The sequence below is a fragment of the Aricia agestis genome, chromosome Z (assembly GCF_905147365.1).
Source record: "Aricia agestis chromosome Z, ilAriAges1.1, whole genome shotgun sequence".
NCBI lineage: Eukaryota > Metazoa > Arthropoda > Insecta > Lepidoptera > Lycaenidae > Aricia > Aricia agestis.
The window spans coordinates 12,631,294-12,657,900 of NC_056428.1; the positions used below are offsets into that span (position 1 = coordinate 12,631,294).

Consider the following 26,607-nt stretch of genomic DNA (forward strand, 5'->3'; position numbering starts at 1 on the left):
AATTAAAAAGTGGCAACATCGTAGTGCCATCCCTTTTTTCTTGGATTGATATTTGAAAGGGATGACACTACGATGTTGCCACTTTTTAATTTCTTCACTTTCTTGACAGACTAGTGACACGTCTGCCCATGGCAAAAGCGGAGCGGCATATTAAGAAAAAAAGGAGAGGAAGAATAATTTGTTGCTTCACGTCACCGTAGTAACTAATGTCTGATCTGTGGTAGTATATGACATTCTCTTTGGTCTGATCTGTGACGTCACCCACAGCAAGTTGGCTGAAATATTTTTAATAACCATTTGAAAATTATAATTAATCGATTTTTTAAATTTTAGACTAAATTGTTTAGTAACGTTCACATTATAATGGATTATATTGGTAAATACATACTATCCCCGAAGCTTAACCAAAAAATTCCGCGAAAAGGATTCGACCTTTTGTTCTGGAATATTGCTAACTCACGTTTAAATTTTCAGCTTCTGAAAAAGGAGACACTACAGAGAATCGGGATCCAAACTCTTTGGTATCAAACGGTAATTCCAAGCCGGTAATAGATGAAAAGTCGAGTGAGAATGATGATAAACCGCACATCGAAGCCCCCACGGAGAACGCTGCGTGCACATCGGAAAAGACAGACATTTCAGAAATTCCTGAGCAAGTCGAATTTACAGTTGTATTTAATAACAATAAACATGACATCACATTTGCTTACGATGCCTCTGTAGTAGAACTGAAAGCGCATTTAGAACGAATATGTGCAGTGCCACAGTCAGCACAGAAACTCATCATTAAAGGAATGGCCAGGGACAGCGGGACAATCAGACAAGCTGGGATCGTCAAAGGCGGAAAAGTAATGCTTGTTGGATACAAAATGGATGATATATTGGCTGTGAAGAGTGCACCAAAGGTAACATTGTTCTTGGCTAAACAATATTTCAAAGGCAATTCTAGAAGTTTCTAAAATAACTTTTTTATGAAAACATACTTTCAGGAAATATTTGAAGAGAAGTCTAGCAGTCAATCCAGCAAAGAGCCATTGTGTATGCAGAAGAACCATAGTAAAGTTTTAGATAAGGGTATTCCACCAGATGTAATGCCTGGAATAAAGGGAGTCAAGGTGAGAACAACTAAAATAATTCTAATAAGAGTAACCCTTACCTACTTACCTCTATTATTACAAATGTTTATATTATTCTTACACTTACCTACAACACGGTCACATTAACTTGTCGCATTGAAATATATATTATATAACATGCAAGCTCCATAATGACATCATCAAACCGTGCGTCTAGTTAATTTGACCGTGTTATACATAATATTTATCAAATACTTTAAAAAGACATACCCGCTAAAGAATTAGCTTTAACCTATACTGTACTCGGCGAAACGGCGGTAGCGGTCATTGACTCGCTGTCAAAAATTTTCATTTTCTATATAAACCATAAAGTTAATATACCTAGCGGAATAGAGAAACAAAGGCCTGAGCAAGGGAGATGTCACTATCAGTAACACTGCGTGTTAAAAAGAGATGTGTGGTACATGACAGCAGCACTCTTTTTTTTGACGTCCAGTCTGCACGTGCCCCACATTGACAATTTCATCACATAGAAATCATGTTCAATCATGCTTGTGTAAGTGTATATATGTACACATGCATATTTATGCATGTATTCGGTACACATTTTTCGTGTATATATACTCGAGTGACATTCAACCAGTTTGACATGACAATTTTGTCAAACTCATTTTACAATTTGTTTACATAGGTTTGTTTACTTACGTTTTACAATATTTGGCTTGGCGTGGCTTTTTACAATATTTTTGTTGTTAAAATACCTAAATGCCCTGTGAAATGGTGTAGAAGTCATACATATACGACTTTTAATACAGGAATAACCTTTCATCTGTAAGTGTATTGTTTAAAATTATGCTTAAATTTCTTGTATTTTTGTCGACCAAAAAAAGCAATAAAAAGATCGTTTATTTAAGTTGGATGCTAGGGTATTTACGTAAAATTAAGCTGGTCCCTTTGTGTTTGTCTTATTAAATTTACATGTTATTCTAAAAGTGCAATAATCAAAAAATAATATAATTACAAAATTTTTACAAAGTCGCCATGGACAGTGTTATGCAAGATGTAACAATTTAATCATAAACGAAATTTTAGGGTCTGGCTGACATTATACTAAATGCCTTATAAAATGAATGGGTATTCTCATATTTCTTGCTACGGATTTTTTACAACAAAACAAAAAAAATATAATGTAATAAATTATGTTCAATCGACAAAAACAAATAACTATTTCCTTTAATATTGTAAATGAACATAAATAAAAAAACTGCTAACTGTTATTAAAATATTATATTAATTGTGAGTTATAAGTACAAATTTTACGTAAGTTTTTAATTTCAATTCTGTAATAATTTAGCACAAAGATTTTTGTAATCTGAAAACGTCTTCTCTAGGTGCTTGGACAGTTTTAGATTCGCCCGAGTCGTACATGGTTTGTTCATAATTATTACATGGATATTATTATTATTATCGTTGTCTTAAGGATCAGAGGAAAATGTTTAATTTTAAAATTGATGGAAAATGGAAATAGGTTTACAGCAAAAGAAAAATCGACCGTCCATTCAATAGATATAATTTTAATAGAATGACATAACAAATGACAGTTGTGAATATCATAGGAATTAAAAAGTTAAGAAACCTTGATTTGAGGTTTACATAATATACTTGGATATTTGTACTCTAGTACGTATATTCCAACAGTCCCCCTCAAATATTCAAGTAGTAACACAATCAGAACTATTTTATAATAATTAATTCAATGTTTAATTTCTTACTGAAATAACTTAGCTCAAGTTTACACTGAACTTAGCTTACTGAATTCAACTAAAACAAAAATATATCACTTTAACTATTATAGATTAACTTCAATCATAAAAATAATTAATTTCACAATTTAAATTAAATTTAATTTACTCCTTATTTCAAGAAACTTTGGAGTATGTACCATCTTAGTGAAGATATCAGCCAGTTGATTTCCTGTGGAAACATATTCTAACTTTATTACTTTGTTAGTAATTTGTTCACGAGTAAAGTGGTACTTTATGTCGATATGCTTCGACCTTTTATGATTTGTTGGATTATTGGCTATACTGATGCAGCTATTATTATCCTCAAATATAATTATTGGCAATTTTACTGGAATCAAAATACTATTTAATAAGGATTTTATCCAAATTGCTTCTCTAACTGCTTCAAATAATGCCATATATTCGGCCTCTGTTGAGGAAGCGGCGACAGTGTTTTGCTTACGCGTATTCCACGATATTGTACAATTATCGAAAATTTTAAAAACATGTCCAGTTGTACTCTTTCTATCAATTAAGTCGCCTCCCCAGTCAGAATCTGCATAACCAACAACCAATTGTTTAAAATTACATTTTACATAGGTCAACTTTAAATTAACAGTGCCTTTTATGTATCTCAATAAATGTTTTAAGCATAGCCATAACTCCTCATTATTTTTACTTTGATATCGACTTAGAATACTTATTGCAGCACAAATGTCTGGCCGGGTGCATAGCATCGCATACATAAGACACCCTATGACATTTTTACAAGGTGCATCGTAATGTACGTCTGAGCTTAAAGCTTCATAATCTAATTTTGATGGAAATGGTTATTTTGAAAGATTACAATCACTCATGGAATACTTATTCAAAACACTTTTAAGGTACAAAGATTGATCTAAAGTTAATTTACATTCAGTTCGTTCTATTTTAATGCCTAAGAACAGTTTTACTTCATTTAAATCTGTCATACTAAATTCTTGCATTAAACGTTTTTTATATAAATCCATAATTTGTTTATTTTTGGTACATAATAAAACATCATCTACATAAAGCACAATGTATACATTTTCATTCATACTATTTTTATTTAAAATATATAAACAAGGATCTACCTGTGAATGTTCAAAACCTATAGCCTTAAGAGTATGATCGAAACGTTCATACCAACACCGAGAAGATTGTTTTAAGCCGTATAGCGACTTACTTAATTTACAAACTTGATTGGAATCCGCTGTAACGCCTTTCGGCACTTCCATATAGATATCCTCTTTAAGAATTCCATTTAAAAACGCGGTTTTTACATCCATATGATGGGCATGTAAGTCAAACTGATTTGCAAGTGCTAAAACAAATCGTAAAGTTGTAATGCGTGCTACTGGAGCGAACGTTTCGTCGTAGTCTTGTAAGTATTGTTGTGTGAAGCCACGAGCGACTAGTCGCGCTTTATAGCGTGTAGGTTCACCCAACTCATTCTTTTTAATTGTAAAAACCCATTTAGAACTAATAATATTTACATTTTGAGGTCTTTCTACAAGACTCCATGTATTATTACTTTTAATAGACTCTAATTCACTCTCTATTGCTTTTAACCATTTACTAGAATCATCTCTATTAAAAATATCGTCATAATTATTAGGTAACATTTCATTTGTTGTAAGTGATAGATAAGAGTCAGGATCATCCATTTGTTTGTAATCAATTGCGGGCAATTTTTTGAATTCTTTCACTACGTCTCAGTTTGCTAGACGAAGGTTCAGCTTCTGAGCTCATGTGAGGACTACTGTGTTTGTTGCCTATTAACTTTGCCGATTCATTATAGGGCTTATTAATTTCGGCGGGAATTTTTACTGGTACCAAATTGTTGACAGGTCTAGAGGATTCAAAATTCAACTCGTCAAATACAACATCCCTTGCAATTAGGAAATGATTATTTTCTACATTAAATAATTTATAACCATTTTGGTCGTAACCGACTAGTATGGCTTTGAAAGACTTTTCGTCAAACTTCGATCCCTTAGTTTTGTCATGAACGTAAGCAGTAGAACCGAAAATTTTTAAATGATTAATTTTCGGTTTTTTATTATGCCACATCTCGTATGGTGTTTTATTATTAGGAAGCGCTTTTGTGGGAAGCCTATTTGTTATATATGTTGATGTTAATATAGCTTCGCCCCAATATGACTTATCTAACTTCGCACTTGTAACCAATGTTCGCGCCATTTCGGTTAACGTACGATTCATGCGCTCTGCGGCACCATTTTGCTGTGGCGTGTACGGTACAGTCAAATGATAAGTTATTCCCTTGCAAACGCAGTAATTTTTGAACTCATTAGAGAGATATTCTCGCCCATTATCGCAATACAAATTTGTTACTTTGAAGTTAAATAGATTCTCACTCTTAGCTACAAAGTCTTGGAAACATTTAAGTACCTCAGACTTAGCATACGTTAAATAAGTAACATTGTAATGCGTAAAACCGTCAATAAAAGTTACAAAATAATTTTTATCGTCAATAGTAGTAGGTGTAATCGGGCCGCATACATCAGAGTGAATAATAAACAATGGTCGGTTATTATTAATTTTATCTTTACATTTAGAAAAAAGTAATCGAGCTTGTTTGCCAAGTATGCAAGACTCACACAACTCATCTGTAGGTATTACAATATTATCAAAAATTTTACAATCGCGTTCATCAACTACATTTTTCAAAATATTAAGTTTCTGCTTATTTAAATGGCCAAGTCGACCATGCCACAACGTATATTCTTTTAAACAATCTTGTTGTTTTACAGAAACTACATTTAAATTACACTGAGATTTATTACTTTGAAAAGTAATACTAAATAAATTATTTAAATTCTCACCAGTCATGTAACATTCTTTTTTTTACCAAAAATTTGAACACCGTTATTACCAAAAATAACCGTCATACCAGCCTGTTGCATGCGATTTACCGATAATAAATTGTAACGTACCTCCGGCGAATACAAAACGTCATCGATTGAACCTAAAATTCCTAAATTAGTGGTTACTTCTATTCGTCCTTTACCGAACGCAAGTATCGAAGCTCCATTTTTGGCAACGCCGATCTTCAGGGGTATAGGTAATTGCACGTAGGAAGTAAAAACATTCTTAACATTTACAATATGATCTGTCGCACCAGAATCTAAAAGAAAAAAAATCGTATTACTGTTACAATAATTTGAAGTGCGTAACTTACATTTTGATAACATAAAAGCGAAACCGCCCTCATCATTGTCGTTGCACGGTTGAACGCTGTTTGCAGTTTTCTTGATGTTTACAGATTGATTATTTTGTTGCAACTTCTTGAAATATCGACAATCCTTCTTGAAATGGTTTCTACGTCCACAATAATCGCAATACATTTTTGATATTTTATGCAATGAATTCCTGGGCATATAATTATTTTTCTTTTGAGTGTAGTAATTGTATTTGTTTTTATAAAAACTTGACGACTTATTATTGGCATATTTCGTATTCCCTGCAGGGCTTTCAGTCCTGTCGTAGGTTCCGCCTTCAATTTTACTTCGTGATCTAGTAGGCGAGTTTTTACAAACACCAAATTTAGCTGCTCTTCGCCGAGTGTTTCCAACGCAGTAATAACGCCGTCGTATGAAGTGGGTAGCGTGAGCAATAGATGCGATATTTTATCCATTTCGTCCAGCCTGGCACCAGCGGAGATCAATTCAGTTACCAAATTATCGAAACTAGTAAAATGTTGTAATAGTGTCAAATCCGACTGTAACTTGAGGTTGAATAGCTGTTTTCGCAACGCTAATTGCGTTGCCAAGCTTCTCCGTTCGTAAATCTTATCCAGATTTTCAAAAATAGATTTGGCCGTTGCTGATCCCTTCGCAAAATTTAAAAATGCGTCACCCAAATACTCTACGACTGTACCTTTGTATATCATATTTTTCTTCGACCATTCAACATCGGCATCCTCTGGAGTTTCGGAATCAACAACACATAGCACTTGAAGTTCCTCCAGTAACGATCTTATGCGAAATTTCCATGTACTATATCGCTCGCCAGTAAACTGATGGATATTTCTCTTGTTGCGCGAATCCATTATTATTTATGCAAAAAAAAAATTACTTGTATTTTACTTTTAGCTACAGTTAGCGACCTGGGCCCATTACCTGATGGAAAATGGGAATAGGTTTACAGAAAAAGAAAAATCGACCGTCCATTCAATAGATATAATTTTAATAGAATGACATAACAAATGACAGTTGTGAATATCATAGGAATTAAAAAGTTAAGAAACCTTGATTTGAGGTTTACATAATATACTTGGATATTTGTACTCTAGTACGTATATTCCAACAAAAATAATAATAATGTGCTTGTTTCTTCGTGATAGTAGATGTGCTTGGTGTATATTGCATAACACTATCCGCTTTTGACAATTAATTGTTTCATACAGGGTGACTATATGTGGCAGGTTCCTGCCATTTTTGCAGGATTGGCGTCTTATTTTAGCCTATGGCATGATCGGTTGACGTTTTAAAAACTTGGCAGGTTTTGGCAGGATTGGGGTATGAAAAATAAATTTTATTATTGCATCTCAAATTTCCGACAATGGCAACCCTGGATACTTTACGGGGTATTTCCCTGTACAGTTCGACAAGGCTTTAAATGAATATGTCAATTATGTCGATGGGCGCTGCTGGTAAAGGAGAACTGTCAAAAATGACGTTTTTACGTATGATATCTAAGTTAGTTAGTTAGTTCCTTTTCTTGCCACGTTCATAAACAGCCTTGTCAAACTGAATATACTTCTCTTGTGTGGTAACTGGTATCGTGGGTGATAGTTATTATTGGTGGTGGCTTTACAACTCTCTGGTGGTGGCATTCTACTAACAACTGGTGTGGTGGTGTGGTGATGAAGCGAAAATATGAAAGAGCGTATAGAGCGGAGTGGGAGCAAGATCCAAAACTATCGTCGTGGATATCCAAAGCAAAAGATGATCCAGACTCCTTTGTTATGGCCGAGTAGGTCGGACCTATAGTCCGTCAAGAAGGTGAAGAAATTAAAAAGTGGCAACATCATAGTGTCATCCCTTTTTTCTGAGATTGATTTTAAAAGAATGACACTACGATGTTGCCACTTTTTAATTTTTTCACTTTTTGACAGACTACGTTACCCATAACTTGATACGCTTTTTACTCATATACACCGATACAATGCTCTCTCCTATAGTCTTATACGATAAGATAGGTTTAATCTAATTAAAAAATTGAAATATAAAATGTGTATTTTTGCTTTTCATAATTTAAAGCAACAGTTAAGAAGCTGGCAGTATTTGCGCATTTTTTACTAGGCTTTGGCAGGTTTTGGCAGTTTTTTGACCAAAGTATGGCAGGATCTGTAATTTAAATATGGTCACCCTGGTTTCATAACTATGACAATGACAATAACCGCTCAGGCTGTCGTCCGGCGCGCAATATTATGATACGTTACCTGGGAAACGACCTTGGCAAAAATCTGAATTGTCATATTTTAGTGTTCGAAAAGGAGCCAAATTTAAAACGGTTGAAGTATGGGAGTTACGTTTCCTTAGTTTTTATTATTCGTAGCTTTATAATATAAACCGCAATTGACAATGAAGTGTCAGATGTTGTCAATCGCGGCTTTGTATAGAAAATGACAAGTTTTTGACAGGGAGTCAATGCCCGTTACCGCCATGTTTCACCGAGTACAGTATAGACAAAATATTTTTGTTAATTAGGGATGAAAAATTAATAATAATACTAGCCATATTATTATTAATTTTACTGTCTTTGGGTGATTCTTTCTTTGTCCAAAGAATTAAAAAGCCATTTATGATACTTTACTTATAAATTTATAAATGATTTTGGAGTTTGCCCCCTGTCAAGCAGCAAAAAAACAGCTCTATATTGTATTAAACATTATTGAACCCACTTCAGTTAATAGTTAAAAAAACTTTAAAGACTAAGAAAAACTATTATTATAACCTTTGTTTTAACAAGACCTTTTTTATCATTTTGTCTTACACATATTTTAGGAACCTTTACCACCTGTGCCACTCAGTGGGATGTTGAATAAACATGGAGGCAAAGTTAGACTAACATTCAAACCAGAGCAGGATCAGCTTTGGCTCGGAACCAAGGAGCGCACAGAGAAACTTGCTATGACATCTATCAAAAGTAAGTTTTAATAAATTTTTCATTCAATTATAACACAATATTATACTTATGTGCATCTATGTATAAATTCATATTCAGATTAGTACTTCGATCGCGAATTCATGAATGTACGGTTTCTCCGCGATAAATTAACTTCAGTTCGACAGAGTTGCAGCAAACATGTGCGTACAACTAATTTGCTAATGTCCATTGGCATTTGGCATCCAGCAATTCCTAGGGTTGATTCAGACCGCAACGCGACGCGTAGATGCATTTCTAAATTTGTATGGATTTGACAGATTTCAATTGCGTCAGACGTCTTGTGAATTGCCTTTAAACGTAACTTTAAACGTGGTTTAGGGCCTTCGCCCACTGCGACTTTTAGTAGCGATGTAGTCGCGCGTTTATGAAGCACACGACTGCATCACTATTCACTACTAACGCGCGTTAGTCGCATTTGCAACGCCATACAGGGCACACAGCTAGCGACTCTATTGATGCATATATGCGACAGTATCCGCGGGACTGCATCGCTACAAAAAGTCGCATTGTGCAATGGGCGCGCGGCTTTAACTATATGTACCTACCACTGTCCACTACTAATAAACGCGGTTTGAATGTGAATGGGGATATATACCGTGGGAGTTACGATAAAGTGATGCCTAGCAGAAAACCGCCGTGAAAAAATAGATTTCGAAAATAATAATTGATTCAAAGTTTCCTAGAGACTAACCCCTTATTAATAAAAAAGTCACATTTTCGTGCACCACATTGTAAAAGTCTTATAAAAATCTTGTATTTAAAATATTTTATCAAATTAAGTAAAGGGAAATGATTCGTGTAATATTTACACATGGTGCTGCGCGCCATTCTACACTTGAACTTGGCTTGACACACTACCGCGTGTAATAAAAAAAAATAAACGATTTCATGGACCACCAGGCTTCTGTAAATTTTTTATCTGAATACATTTTGTCTTTAACTTTTATCTATTGTCAACAAGTTTGTATCGGACTACACAATGGTTAGGAAATATGAAATAATACGTATGTGAAAAGATCGGCCCGCATTCTCGATTGTAAAGAAATCATTGTTTGCACCGATAAAAACTTGAAAATTGTCAAACAGTTATCAAAGGCCAGTTTAAAAATATTATGCTACCCCTGTCTCTGCTTTGAAGAATGAAAAGGACGGGTTCTGTAGTCAACAAGGAACCCCTATAGTTTCGGTCTGTACGGACAGACGTCTGTCTGTCTGTCCGTCTGGCTGTCCGCCGTTTTTCTCAGAGACTATAAGGCCTACAAATCTGTAATTCGGCATGAATGTACATCTTAATGACGTCGACAAAATGGTAGGTATATAAAATCTTAATAAAAAATGGTACCTCCCATACACATCAAGCGGGGTGATTTATTTTTTCCGCGTCCACCCCACCGTTTGGTTTGTTGTTGGATAGGTTTTTTAAAAATATTGTGAGTATTCAAAGACCATATTCCGATTTAGGGATCTATTTGTTAAATATGAAGTTTTAAAGTGGAAAAATCGTTAGTGTCCAGTGTCCCCCCCTCCTATCAGCTAAACGGGTGCTTTTGGAAATGTAAAAAAATTCACGGGGGTAGGGTAATATGCTGAATTTAAAAGCAAAATTATCACGGCTAAGAAGACTTCATAAGTTATTGAGTAATAGTCGATCAACTAAACTACAACATATCGTGATATGAAAAGTTAAGTAAAAATAACAATTTGTTGCTAGACTCTCAAGTCTTATCCTTTAGTACGAGTAATAACTAATAACAACTAAAAAAATTGTATTTTCGTTCAAATTCTTTTGAACGTAAGTCGTAACGTTTTAATGTACATTCATTAACTATACAAAAAATATCAAAAACTAGCGGTACTACGGAACCCTATATTGCGCGTGGCCGGTTTTAATATTATTTTTATCTCGACGGGGAACCGAGATATGATGAAAAAACGGTATTTAACCCTTTTTTCATGATGGGGAAAACCCACAAAGTTATTTTGGTCGACAATGGGATGGCTAGAAAAGTTCAAAAACTTAAGCTGTTCTAAATTTCTGGCTATGCCCACGTAATATTCAAAATTTGGCTTTCTCGGTTCATTTGTATTTCCAAATGTATATAATGACTGGAGTATATATATTTGTCATTGATTGCCATCATCGGCGTTGATTGTGCCTGTCAAGACAGCTGCATGATGGGAATCATGATTATCCAATATCCAAACGTGAAAAACAGTCTTGACTTTTTATACGATTTCTGTTATGGAATCTTCTAGAGTCTAGACTGAGAAATATTATTACTTTAGCGAGTGTTCAATTGAAATGATTGTTCTTGAATATCAATTGTCTTCAACCTTGGGCCACCTTCAACGATTGAAGATTCTTCTCCTTATTTAACATTATGTTACATAATATCTAGATACAAAACATATGCATTAAATTCTGATCAATGTGAAAATGGTAACTAAATGTTAAACCAAAACTAAGAATCGCATTTTGTCAAAAATTTGTGTTTTAGTTTTACTTGGCTTGCGCCCAGTCAACAGAAATGTCTTCGTTGCCCATCATCCTAATAAATTATTATAAATACTGATTGTCTGTCTGTCCATTTGTCTGTCGGTTAAATAGGTATGAAGATACTTTAGATTCCAAAGACTTATTTGATATTTCTATAGCGACAAAATGTAGAGTTACTAGTTTTATTTCAGCGCAAAATATAAAAGTAAAATTAGTGATATATCTAGATATTGATTCTAGAATCTAGAATTTTAATAATTAGAACACAGGAATGTCTGAAATCGGCGAATCGATATGCACACGATCGGTGTCCGTTACTAAAACCGTTGCGATCCAGTGTCGATTACTTCGCAGTTAATTTACCCCTGCCAGGACCTTATGCTAACGATGTAGAGGTTATTTTCATAAAAGAGCTTAAGTAAAATAGCTCTTACTGTATTGTCGAATGTGTATTGCTGTATACTTGCACCTAATTTACCCCTAATAGAACCTTATGCTAAAGCGGTAGAGGTTATTTTATTGAAGTGCTTAGGTAAAATCGATCCTACTGTACTATCGAATGTGTATTGTTGGACACTCCCCCCCTCATTAAGTCAGTTTTACCGAGTACCGACTCTAATTAGATGCTGCAGTTGCTGTCGTATTACTGCCTTATACATACCTACTGCGTTTACAGTAAAGGTATGATTCGGATCAAGGCAGCATGCAGCGGGTCGCCGCGACCCGCGACCCAAACAGCCACTGCTCACTATGAAGTTGTATGGAGGACTAAACAATCACGGCGACCCGCGTCGCGAGACAGAGAGACCGGTCGCCGCGTAAAATAGCATACCGATGTCCGCGACCCGCGACCCGAGACTGTCGCCAAGACACTGCTTTGTATGTGTTTATATGGACGACATTCCGATTACCGCGACGCGCGACACGAGACCGGTGGGCGTGGCGCGGCAAATTTCGATGAGCGCGACCCTGTCGCGTCGATAGCAGTACCGCGACAGCCGCAGGGCAGCTGTGGTATCTACCACAGCTGCCCTGCGGCTCGGCGTATTTCTAGATTCTATCTAGAAACACGCCGATAGGTTATTAATCATATCGAAACCGAAAAGCAATGGAGGTATCAAAGTATGTAGGTAGGTATGAACTATAATCTATACTATAATATTATAAATGCGAAAGTATCTCTGTCTGTCTGTCTGTCTTGCTTTCACGCCAAAACTACTGAACCGATTGCAATGAAATTTTGTATACAGTTATTCTAGAGTCTGAGAAAGGACATAGGCTACATTTTGATGTGGGAAAATATCTTATTTCCATGAAAATATCGATGAAAATGAATTCGCATTGCGCGTGGCCAGCGCTCATCCCGGGGGTCCTGGGTTCGAGTCCCGCAGGCGGAACAAAAAGTTTTCGATGTTCCTGGGTCTTGGATGTGTATTAAAATAAAATTTCAAAAATCTTAAACATATTTTATGTATAATATTATAAAAAATCCAGAAATATATCAATGCAATGAACATTTTAGTTCTAATACGATTCAACAGATGGCGTTTTATTTTTTACTTTATTGTAACATAGAACTAATCATACTTATTAGTTAGTATGTTTTTGTTTATAGTTTTTAATACGTTAGAATATTATGTTTAAATAATATTATCACTTGGTATAATAATAATCAATCTATCTTATCTTATAGAACTCCTACTGCATTTCTAATCCATACTATCCATACTAATATTTTAAATGCGAAAGTATCTCTGTCTGTCTGTCTGTCTGTCTTGCTTTCACGCCAAAACTACTGAACCGATTGCAATTAAATTTTGTACACAGTTATTCTAGAGTCTGAGAAAGGACATAGGCTACATTTTGATGTGGGAAAATATCTTATTTCCATGAAAATATCGATGAAAATGAATTCGCATTGCGCGTGGCCAGCGCTCATCCCGGGGGTCCTGGGTTCGAGTCCCGCAGGCGGAACAAAAAGTTTTCAATGTTCCTGGGTCTTGGATGTGTATTAAAATAAAATTTCGAAAATCTTAAACATATTTTATGTATAATATTATAAAAAATCCAGAAATATATCGATGCAATGAACATTTTAGTTCTAATACGATTCAACAGATGGCGTTTTATTTTTTACTTTATTGTAACATAGAACTAATCATACTTATTAGTTATGTTTTATGTTTCAAGTAGTGATGTAACGAATGTTGGATTTTTCAGATTCGCGAATGCGAATGCGATTGCGAATATTTATCTTCAACATTCGCGAATGCGAATGCGAATATTTTAAAATTTCAAATAAAGCGCGCGTAAAATGTTCGACAGGTTTGACGTTTCGTGTCGGCTGTTTAAATTGAACATAACCGAACCGATATTGCTTATAGTCTGTCAAGAAAGTGAAGAAATTAAAAAGTGGCAACATCGTAGTGTCATCTCATTTTTCTTAGATTGATTTGAAAGGGAAAGACACTAAGATGTTGCCACTTTTTAATTTCTTCACTTTCTTGACAGACAACAATTGAATGAATTTAGTCACAGCAAGTTCATTCTAAAAGTTTTGTTTTGTTTTGAGGTTAGTTTTATGTTTTATGTTTCAAGTAGTGATGAAACGAATGTTGGATTTTTCAGATTCGCGAATGTGAATGCGATTGCGAATATTTATCTTCAACATTCGCGAATGCGAATGCGATTGCGAATATTTATCTTAAACGTTCGCGAATGCGAATGCGAATATTTTAAAATTTCAAAAAAAGCGCGCGTTAAATGTTCGACAGGTTTGACGTTTCGTGCCGGCTATGTTTAAATTGAACATAACCGAACCGATATTGCTTATAGTCTGTCAAGAAAGTGAAGAAATTAAAAAGTGGCAACATCGTAGTGTCATCCCATTTTTCTTAGATTGATTTGAAAGGGAAAGACACTAAGATGTTGCCACTTTTTAATTTCTTCACTTTCTGGACAGACTATAATTGAATGAATTTAGTCACAGAAAGTTCATTCTAAAAGTTTTGTTTTGTTTTGAGGTTAGTTTTATGTTTTATGTTTCAAGTAGTGATGTAACGAATGTTGGATTTTTCAGATTCGCGAATGCGAATGCTATTGCGAATATTTATCTTCAACATTCGCGAATGCGAATGCGAATATTTTAAAATTTCAAAAAAAAGCGCGCGTAAAATGTTCGACAGGATTGACGTTTTGTGTCGGCTATGTTTAAATAAACATAACCGAACCGATATTGCTTATAGTCTGTCAAGAAAGTGTAGAAATTAAAAAGTGGCAACATCGTAGTGTCATCCCATTTTTCTTAGATTGATTTGAAAGGGAAAGACACTAAGATGTTGCCACTTTTTAATTTCTTCACTTTCTTGACAGACTATAATTGAAAGAATTTAGTCACAGAAAGTTCATTCTAAAAGTTTTGTTTTGTTTTGAGGTTAGTTTTATGTTTTATGTTTCAAGAAGTGATGTAACGAATGTTGGATTTTTCAGATTCGCGAATGCGAATGCTATTGCGAATATTTATCTTCAACATTCGCGAATGCGAATGTGATTGCGAATATTTATCTTCAGCGTTCGCGAATGCGAATGCGAATATTTTAAAATTTCAAAAAAAGCGCGCGTAAAATGTTCGACAGGTTTGACGTTTCGTGTCGGCTATGTTTAAATTGAACATAACCGAACCGATATTGCTTATAGTCTGTCAAGAAAGTGAAGAAATTAAAAAGTGGCAACATCGTAGTGTCATCCCATTTTTCTTAGATTGATTTGAAAGGGAAAGACACTAAGATGTTGCCACTTTTTATTTCTTCACTTTCTTGACAGACTACAATTGAATGAATTTAGTCACAGCAAGTTCATTCTAAAAGTTTTGTTTTGTTTTGAGGTTAGTTTTATGTTTCAAGTAGTGATGTAACGAATGTTGGATTTTTCAGATTCGCGAATGTGAATGCGATTGCGAATATTTATCTTCAACATTCGCGAATGCGAATGCGATTGCGAATATTTATCTTCAACGTTCGCGAATGCGAATGCGAATATTTTAAAATTTCAAAAAAAGCGCGCGTTAAATGTTCGACAGGTTTGACGTTTCGTGCCGGCTATGTTTAAATTGAACATAACCGAACCGATATTGCTTATAGTCTGTCAAGAAAGTGAAGAAATTAAAAAGTGGCAACATCGTAGTGTCATCCCATTTTCCTTAGATTGATTTGAAAGGGAAAGACACTAAGATGTTGCCACTTTTTAATTTCTTCACTTTCTGGACAGACTATAATTGAATGAATTTAGTCACAGAAAGTTCATTCTAAAAGTTTTGTTTTGTTTTGAGGTTAGTTTTATGTTTTATGTTTCAAGTAGTGATGTAACGAATGTTGGATTTTTCAGATTCGCGAATGCGAATGCTATTGCGAATATTTATCTCCAACATTCGCGAATGCGAATGCGAATGCGAATATTTTAAAATTTCAAAAAAAGCGCGCGTAAAATGTTCGACAGGTTTGACGTTTCGTGTCGGCTATGTTTAAATTGAACATAACCGAACCGATATTGCTTATAGTCTGTCAAGAAAGTGAAGAAATTAAAAAGTGGCAACATCGTAGTGTCATCCCATTTTTCTTAGATTGATTTGAAAGGGAAAGACACTAAGATGTTGCCACTTTTTAATTTCTTCACTTTCTTGACAGACTATAATTGAATGAATTTAGTCACAGCAAGTTCATTCTAAAAGTTTTGTTTTGTTTTGAGGTTAGTTTTATGTTTTATGTTTCAAGTAGTGATGTAACGAATGTTGGATTTTTCAGATTCGCGAATGCGATTGCGAATATTTATCTTCAACATTCGCGAATGCGAATATTTTAAAATTTCAAAAAAAGCGCGCGTTAAATGTTCGACAGGTTTGACGTTTCGTGTCGGCTATGTTTAAATTGAACATAACCGAACCGATATTGCTTATAGTCTGTCAAGAAAGTGAAGAAATTAAAAAGTGGCAACATCGTAGTGTCATCCCATTTTTCTTAGATTGATTTGAAAGGGAAAGACACTAAGATGTTGCCACTTTTTAATTTCTTCACTTTCTTGACAGACTATAATTGAATGAATTTAGTCACAGCAAGTTCATTCTAAAAGTTTTGTTTTGTTTTGAGGTTAGTTTTATGTTTTATGTTTCAAGTAGTGATGTAACGAATGTTGGATTTTTCAGATTCGCGAATGCGAATGCGATTGCGAATATTTATCTTCAACATTCGCGAATGCGAATGCGAATATTTTAAAATTTCAAAAAAAGCGCGCGTAAAATGTTCGACAGGTTCGACGTTTCGTGTCGGCTATGTTTAAATTGAACATAACCGAACCGATATTGCTTATAGTCTGTCAAGAAAGTGAAGAAATTAAAAAGTGGCAACATCGTAGTGTCATCTCATTTTTCTTAGATTGATTTGAAAGGGAAAGACACTAAGATGTTGCCACTTTTTATTTCTTCACTTTCTTGACAGACTACAATTGAATGAATTTAGTCACAGCAAGTTCATTCTAAAAGTTTTGTTTTGTTTTGAGGTTAGTTTTATGTTTTATGTTTCAAGTAGTGATGTAACAAATGTTGGATTTTTCAGATTCGCGAATGCGAATGCGATTGCGAATATTTATCTTCAACATTCGCGAATGCGAATATTTTAAACGTTTCGTGTCGGCTATGTTTAAATTGAACATAACCGAACCGATATTGCTTATAGTCTGTCAAGAAAGTGAAGAAATTAAAAAGTGGCAACATCGTAGTGTCATCCCATTTTTCTTAGATTGATTTGAAAGGGAAAGACACTAAGATGTTGCCACTTTTTATTTTCTTCACTTTCTGGACAGACTATAATTGAATGAATTTAGTCACAGAAAGTTCATTCTAAAAGTTTTGTTTTGTTTTGAGGTTAGTTTTATGTTTTATGTTTCAAGTAGTGCTGTAACGAATGTTGGATTTTTCAGATTCGCGAATGCGAATGCGATTGCGAATATTTATCTTCAACATTCGCGGATGCGAATGCGATTATTTTAAAATTTCAAAAAAAGCGCGCGTAAAATGTTCGACAGGTTTGACGTTTCGTGTCGGCTATGTTTAAATTGAACATAACCGAACCGATATTGCTTATAGTCTGTCAAGAAAGTGAAGAAATTAAAAAGTGGCAACATCGTAGTGTCAAAACATTTTTCTTAGATTGATTTGAAAGGGAAAGACACTAAGATGTTGCCACTTTTTAATTTCTTCACTTTCTTGACAGACTATAATTGAATGAATTTAGTCACAGAAAGTTCATTCTAAAAGTTTTGTTTTGTTTTGAGGTTAGTTTTATGTTTTATGTTTCAAGTAGTGATGTAACGAATGTTGGATTTTTCAGATTCGCGAATGCGAATGCGATTGCGAATATTTATCTTCAACATTCGCGAACGCGAATGCGAATGCGAATATTTTAAAATTTCAAAAAAAGCGCGCGTAAAATGTTTGACAGGTTTGACGTTTCGTGTCAGCTATGTTTAAATTGAACATAACCGAACCGATATTGCTTACTAGCTGTTGCCCGCGACTTCGTCCGCGTGGACTTCAGTTTATAGCGCGCGATGTCAACAAAATTGGTGTCAAAAGCTTTTATAAAAAAACCCTGGTACCCCTTAAATCAATACAGCTGTGTGCACACAATAAGTATTTCATTTTTTTATATTAAACTTTATATTTTATGCCAAATTTTAAAGCTTATTTAGCCCTCCAATTACACAACTTTACCCATAAACTATTTATCATTGATAGATTTAAGGTTACGTCACTGCACAGATAAAGTTCTGAGTTATTTAATACCGTAGAATAGATATAACAATCGAAAAAAATCGAAACTTAAATATAAGATGATACCACGTCTTATAGAAAGACTTTTGAGCAAGCTTCAGCGCGATGTAGAAGACGCACGGCGCCATCTATTATGAATTGTTGGAACTAACTTAATTTGAACAAATTTACGCATTTTCACCCCCTTAAATCCCTTTTTTCCAGTAAAAAAGTAGCCTATGTCCTTTCTCAGGCTTTAGACTATCTGTATACAAAATTTCTATACAATCGGTTCGGAAGTTTTGGCGTTTGGCGTGAAAGCGAGACTGACAGACAGACAGACAGACAGAGATACTTTTGGCGTTTGGCGTGAAAGCGAGATTGACAGACAGACAGAGATACTTTCGCATTTATAATATTAGTATAGATTATGTGCACACTGCACAGCTGTTTTTGGGTATTTTGATTAATTAAGGGCCGCGCTACACCGGAATGGCGCTGCCATGCGAGGCGAGCACTTTCAGCGTTGCCATTCCGGTGTTGCGCGGCCCTAAGAGGGGTACCACTTACCAGGGTTTTAAAAAGTTTTTAAATTTGACACAAATTTTGTTGACACCGCGCGCTATAAACTATTAACTAAAGTTCACGCAGACGATGTCGCGGGCAACAGTAGTTATGAATAAAAACAATATTATATAGTAAAGTAGGTATGATTAGTTCTAATACAATAATAAAGTAAAAAATAAAACGCCATCTGTTTTCATATATTAGAATTAAAATGTTGATTGCATTGATATATTTTCTGCATGGAATATAGGCCAACACGGTACACTTGAACTCCTTTATTTTAGAGCGCCCTCTGTTGTCAACTTGTTATATATAATAGAAATGCAGTAGGAGTTCTATAAGATAAGATAGATTGATTATTATTATACCAAGTGATAATATTATTAAACATAATATTCTAACGTATTAAAAACTATAAACAAAAGCATACTAACTAATAAGTATGATTAGTTCTATGTTACAATAAAGTAAAAAATAAAACGCCATCTGCTGAATCGTATTAGAACTAAAATGTTCATTGCATCGATATATTTCTGGATTTTTTATAATATTATACATAAAATATGTTTAAGATTTTTGAAATTTTATTTTAATACACGTCCAAGACCCAGGAACATTGAAAACTTTTTGTTCCGCCTGCGGGACTCGAACCCAGGACCCCCGGGATGAGCGCTGGCCACGCGCAATGCGAATTCATTTTCATCGATATTTTCATGGAAATAAGATATTTTCCCACATCAAAATGTAGCCTATGTCCTTTCTCAGACTCTAGAATAACTGTGTACAAAATTTCATTGCAATCTGTTCAGTAGTTTTGGCGTGAAAGCAAGAAAGGCAGACAGATAGACAGACAGAGATACTTTCGCATTTATAATATTAGTATGGATAGTATGGATTAGAAATGCAGTAGGAGTTCTATAAGATAAGATAGATTGATTATTATTATACCAAGTGATAATATTATTAAACAATATTCTAACGTATTAAAAACTATAAACAAATACATACTAACTAATAAGTATGATTAGTTCTATGTTACAATAAAGTAAAAAATATAACGCCATCTGCTGAATTGTATTAGAACTAAAATGTTTATTGCATCGATATATTTCTGGATTTTTTATAATATTATACATAAAATATGTTTAAGATTTTCGAAATTTTATTTTAATAGTCATCCAAGACCCAGGAACATTGAAAACTTTTTGTTCCGCCTGCGGGACTCGAACCCAGGACCCCCGGGATGAGCGCTGGCCACGCGCAATGCGAATTCATTTTCATCGATATTTTCATGGAAATAAGATATTTTCCCACATCAAAATGTAGCCTATGTCCTTTCTCAGACTCTAGAATAACTGTGTACAAAATTTCATTGCAATCGGTTCAGTAGTTTTGGCGTGAAAGCAAGACAGACAGACAGACAGACAGAGATACTTTCGCATTTATAATATTAGTAGGTATGGATAGTATGGATTAGAAATGCAGTAGGAGTTCTATAAGATAAGATAGATTGAATATTATTATACCAAGTGATAATATTATTAAACATAATATTCTGACGTATTAAAAACTATAAACAAAAACATACTAACTAATAAGTATGATTAGTTCTATGTTACAATAAAGTAAAAAATAAAACGCCATCTGCTGAATCGTATTAGAACTAAAATGTTTATTGCATCGATATATTTCTGGATTTTTTATAATATTATACATAAAATATGTTTAAGATTTTCGAAATTTTATTTTAATAGTCATCCAAGACCCAGGAACATTGAAAACTTTTTGTTCCGCCTGCGGGACTCGAACCCTGGACCCCCGGGATGAGCGCTGGCCACGCGCAATGCGAATTCATTTTCATCGATATTTTCATGGAAATAAGATATTTTCCCACATCAAAATGTAGCCTATGTCCTTTCTCAGACTCTAGAATAACTGTGTACAAAATTTCATTGCAATCGGTTCAGTAGTTTTGGCGTGAAAGCAAGACAGACAGACAGACAGAGATACTTTCGCATTTATAATATTAGTATGGATAGTCTGTCAAGAAAGTGAAGAAATTAAAAAGTGGCAACATCGTAGTGTCATCCCATTTTTCTTAGATTGATTTGAAAGGGAAAGACACTAAGATGTTGCCACTTTTTAATTTCTTCACTTTCTTGACAGACTATAATTGAATGAATTTAGTCACAGCAAGTTCATTCTAAAAGTTTTGTTTGGTTTTGAGGTTAGTTTTATGTTTTATGTTTCAAGTAGTGATGAAACGAATGTTGGATTTTTCAGATTCGCGAATGCGAATGCGATTGCGAATATTTATCTTCAACATTCGCGAATGCGAATATTTTAAACGCAAGTCGGCTGAAATATTTATAATAACCATTTGAAAATAATAATTAATCGATTTTTTTAATTTTAGACTAAATTGTTTAGTAACGTTCACATTATAATGGATTATATTGGTAAATACATACTATCCCCGTAGCTCAACCAAAAAATTCCGCGAAAAGGATTCGACCTTTTGTTCTGGAATATTGCTAACTCACGTTTAAATTTTCAGCTTCTGAAAAAGGAGACACTACAGAGAATCGGGATCCAAACTCTTTGGTATCAAACGGTAATTCCAAGCCGGTAATAGATGAAAACTCGAGTGAGAATGATGATAAACCGCACATCGAAGCCCCCACGGAGAACGCTGCGTGCACATCGGAAAAGACAGACATTTCAGAAATTCCTGAGCAAGTCGAATTTACAGTTGTATTTAATAAGAATAAACATGACATCACATTTGCTTACGATGCCTCTGTAGTAGAACTGAAAGCGCATTTAGAACAAATATGTGCAGTGCCACAGTCAGCACAGAAACTCATCATTAAAGGAATGGCCAGGGACAGCGGGACAATCAGACAAGCCGGGATCGTCAAAGGCGGAAAAGTAATGCTTGTTGGATCCAAAATGGATGATATATTGGCTGTGAAGAGTGCACCAAAGGTAATATTGTTCTTGACAAATTTTTATGTTTAAGAAATTTTAATACTAAAGAACAAATTAATGTAATAAGAAGATAGCAACAAGCCCTGACACAGTTAGGGGGATGAGAAATTAAAAAAAAAAAAACATTGTTCTTGGCTAAACAATATTTCAAAGGCAATTCTAGAAGTTTCTAAAATAACTTTTTTATGAAAACATACTTTCAGGAAATATTTGAAGAGAAGTCTAGCAGTCAATCCAGCAAAGAGCCATTGTGTATGCAGAAGAACCATAGAAAAGTTTTAGATAAGGGTATTCCACCAGATGTAATGCCTGGAATAAAGGGAGTCAAGGTGAGAACAACTAAAATAATTCTAATAAGAGTAACCCTTACCTACTTACCTCTATTATTACAAATGTTTATATTATTCTTACACTTACCTACAACACGGTCACATTAACTTGTCGCATTGAAATATATATTATATAACATGCAAGCTCCATAATGACATCATCAAACCGTGCGTCTAGTTAATTTGACCGTGTTATACATAATATTTATCAAATACTTTAAAAAGACATACCCGCTAAAGAATTAGCTTTAACCTATACTGTACTCGGCGAAACGGCGGTAGCGGTCATTGACTCGCTGTCAAAAATTTTCATTTTCTATATAAACCATAAAGTTAATATACCTAGCGGAATAGAGAAACAAAGGCCTGAGCAAGGGAGATGTCACTATCAGTAACACTGCGTGTTAAAAAGAGATGTGTGGTACATGACAGCAGCACTCTTTTTTTTGACGTCCAGTCTGCACGTGCCCCACATTGACAATTTCATCTCATAGAAATCATGTTCAATCATGCTTGTGTAAGTGTATATATGTACACATGCATATTTATGCATGTATTCGGTACACATTTTTCGTGTATATATACTCGAGTGACATTCAACCAGTTTGACATGACAATTTTGTCAAACTCATTTTACAATTTGTTTACATAGGTTTGTTTACTTACGTTTTACAATATTTGGCTTGGCGTGGCTTTTTACAATATTTTTGTTGTTAAAATACCTAAATGCCCTGTGAAATGGTGTGAAGTCATACATATACGACTTTTAATACAGGAATAACCTTTCATCTGTAAGTGTATTGTTTAAAATTATGCTTAAATTTCTTGTATTTTTGTCGACCAAAAAAAGCAATAAAAAGATCGTTTATTTAAGTTGGATGCTAGGGTATTTACGTAAAATTAAGCTGGTCCCTTTGTGTTTGTCTTATTAAATTTACATGTTATTCTAAAAGTGCAATAATCAAAAAATAATATAATTACAAAATTTTTACAAAGTCGCCATGGACAGTGTTATGCAAGATGTAACAATTTAATCATAAACGAAATTTTAGGGTCTGGCTGATATTATACTAAATGCGTTATAAGATGAATGGGTATTCTCATATTTCTTGCTACGGATTTTTTACAACAAAACAAAAAAAATATAATGTAATAAATTATGTTCAATCGACAAAAACAAATAAGTATTTCCTTTAATATTGTAAATGAACATAAATAAAAAAAACTGCTAACTGTTATTAAAATATTATATTAATTGTGAGTTATAAGTACAAATTTTACGTAAGTTTTTAATTTCAATTCTGTAATAATTTAGCACAAAGATTTTTGTAATCTGAAAACGTCTTCTCTAGGTGCTTGGACAGATTTAGATTCGCCCGAGTCGTACATGGTTTGTTCATAATTATTACATGGATATTATTATTATTATCGATGTCTTAAGGATCAGAGGAAAATGTTTAATTTTAAAATAATAATAATGTGCTTGTTTCTTCGTGATAGTACTCGTAGATGTGCTTGGTGTATATTGCATAACACTATCCGCTTTTGACAATTATTTGTTTCATACAGGGTGACTATATGTGGCAGGTTCCTGCCATTTTTGCAGGATTGGCGTCTTATTTTAGCCTATGGCATGATCGGTTGACGTTTTAAAAACTTGGCAGGTTTTGGCAGGATTGGGGTATGAAAAATAAATTTTATTATTGCATCTCAAATTTCCGACAATGGCAACCCTGGATACTTTACGGGGTATTTCCCTGTACAGTTCGACAAGGCTTTAAATGAATATGTCAATTATGTCGATGGGCGCTGCTGGTAAAGGAGAACTGTCAAAAATGACGTTTTTACGTATGATATCTAAGTTAGTTAGTTAGTTCCTTTTCTTGCCACGTTCATAAACAGCCTTGTCAAACTGAATATACTTCTCTTGTGTGGTAACTGGTATCGTGGGTGATAGTTATTATTGGTGGTGGCTTTACAACTCTCTGGTGGTGGCATTCTACTAACAACTGGTGTGGTGGTGTGGTGATGAAGCGAAAATATGAAAGAGCGTATAGAGCGGAGTGGGAGCAAGATCCAAAACTATCGTCGTGGATATCCAAAGCAAAAGATGATCCAGACTCCTTTGTTATGGCCGAGTAGGTCGGACCTATAGTCCGTCAAGAAGGTGAAGAAATTAAAAAGTGGCAACATCATAGTGTCATCCCTTTTTTCTGAGATTGATTTGAAAAGGATGACACTACGATGTTGCCACTTTTTAATTTTTTCACTTTTTGACAGACTACGTTACCCATAACTTGATACGCTTTTTACTCATATACACCGATACAATGCTCTCTCCTATAGTCTTATACGATAAGATAGGTTTAATCTAATAAAAAATTGAAATATAAAATGTGTATTTTTGCTTTTTATAATTTAAAGCAACAGTTAAGAAGCTGGCAGTATTTGCGCATTTTTTACTAGGCTTTGGCAGGTTTTGGCAGTTTTTTGACCAAAGTATGGCAGGATCTGTAATTTAAATATGGTCACCCTGGTTTCATAACTATGACAATGACAATAACCGCTCAGGCTGTCGTCCGGCGCGCAATATTATGATACGTTACCTGGGAAACGACCTTGGCGAAAATCTGAATTGTCATATTTTAGTGTTCGAAAAGGAGCCAAATTTAAAACGGTTGAAGTATGGGAGTTACGTTTCCTTAGTTTTTATTATTCGTAGCTTTATAATATAAACCGCAATTGACAATGAAGTGTCAGATGTTGTCAATCGCGGCTTTGTATAGAAAATGACAAGTTTTTGACAGGGAGTCAATGCCCGTTACCGCCATGTTTCACCGAGTACAGTATAGACAAAATATTTTTGTTAATTAGGGATGGAAAATTAATAATAATACTAGCCATATTATTATTAATTTTACTGTCTTTGGGTGATTCTTTCTTTGTCCAAAGAATTAAAAAGCCATTTATGATACTTTACTTATAAATTTATAAATGATTTTGGAGTTTGCCCCCTGTCAAGCAGCAAAAAAACAGCTCTATATTGTATTAAACATTATTGAACCCACTTCAGTTAATAGTTAAAAAAACTTTAAAGACTAAGAAAAACTATTATTATAACCTTTGTTTTAACAAGACCTTTTTTATCATTTTGTCTTACACATATTTTAGGAACCTTTACCACCTGTGCCACTCAGTGGGATGTTGAATAAACATGGAGGCAAAGTTAGACTAACATTCAAACCAGAGCAGGATCAGCTTTGGCTCGGAACCAAGGAGCGCACAGAGAAACTTGCTATGCACGTAATATTCAAAATTTGGCTTTCTCGGTTCATTTGTATTTCCAAATGTATATAATGACTGGAGTATATATATTTGTCATTGATTGCCATCATCGGCGTTGATTGTGCCTGTCAAGACAGCTGCATGATGGGAATCATGATTATCCAATATCCAAACGTGAAAAACAGTCTTGACTTTTTATACGATTTCTGTTATGGAATCTTCTAGAGTCTAGACTGAGAAATATTATTACTTTAGCGAGTGTTCAATTGAAATGATTGTTCTTGAATATCAATTGTCTTCAACCTTGGGCCACCTTCAACGATTGAAGATTCTTCTCCTTATTTAACATTATGTTACATAATATCTAGATACAAAACATATGCATTAAATTCTGATCAATGTGAAAATGGTAACTAAATGTTAAACCAAAACTAAGAATCGCATTTTGTCAAAATTTGTGTTTTAGTTTTACTTGGCTTGCGCCCAGTCAACAGAAATGTCTTCGTTGCCCATCATCCTAATAAATTATTATAAATACTGATTGTCTGTCTGTCCATTTGTCTGTCGGTTAAATAGGTATGAAGATACTTTAGATTCCAAAGACTTATTTGATATTTCTATAGCGACAAAATGTAGAGTTACTAGTTTTATTTCAGCGCAAAATATAAAAGTAAAATTAGTGATATATCTAGATATTGATTCTAGAATCTAGAATTTTAATAATTAGAACACAGGAATGTCTGAAATCGGCGAATCGATATGCACACGATCGGTGTCCGTTACTAAAACCGTTGCGATCCAGTGTCGATTACTTCGCAGTTAATTTACCCCTGCCAGGACCTTATGCTAACGATGTAGAGGTTATTTTCATAAAAGAGCTTAAGTAAAATAGCTCTTACTGTATTGTCGAATGTGTATTGCTGTATACTTGCACCTAATTTACCCCTAATAGAACCTTATGCTAAAGCGGTAGAGGTTATTTTATTGAAGTGCTTAGGTAAAATCGATCCTACTGTACTATCGAATGTGTATTGTTGGACACTCCCCCCCTCATTAAGTC

General features: G+C 34.4%; 1 protein-coding gene across 1 annotated transcript; it reads left to right on the plus strand.

Moving 5' to 3' along the window:
- Positions 1 to 264: 264 nt before the first annotated feature.
- Positions 265 to 25,784, plus strand: LOC121738306. Its single transcript, XM_042130276.1, has 8 exons — positions 265 to 376; positions 475 to 905; positions 990 to 1,115; positions 8,914 to 9,055; positions 21,500 to 21,930; positions 22,137 to 22,262; positions 25,434 to 25,565; positions 25,773 to 25,784. The coding sequence occupies exons 1-8, from the start codon at positions 364 to 366 to the stop codon at positions 25,782 to 25,784; spliced, it is 1,413 nt and encodes a 470-aa protein (XP_041986210.1). The 5' UTR covers positions 265 to 363.
- The last annotated feature ends 823 nt before the right edge of the window (positions 25,785 to 26,607 follow it).

What these genes read in the sequence shown, in the direction of transcription:
- LOC121738306 (XM_042130276.1), top strand. An exon ending in CTGTGAAGAGTGCACCAAAG is followed by an intron (nt 21,931 to 22,136) that starts GTAATATTGTTC and finishes ACATACTTTCAG; the next exon opens with GAAATATTTGAAGAGAAGTC. An exon ending in CTGGAATAAAGGGAGTCAAG is followed by an intron (nt 22,263 to 25,433) that starts GTGAGAACAACT and finishes CACATATTTTAG; the next exon opens with GAACCTTTACCACCTGTGCC.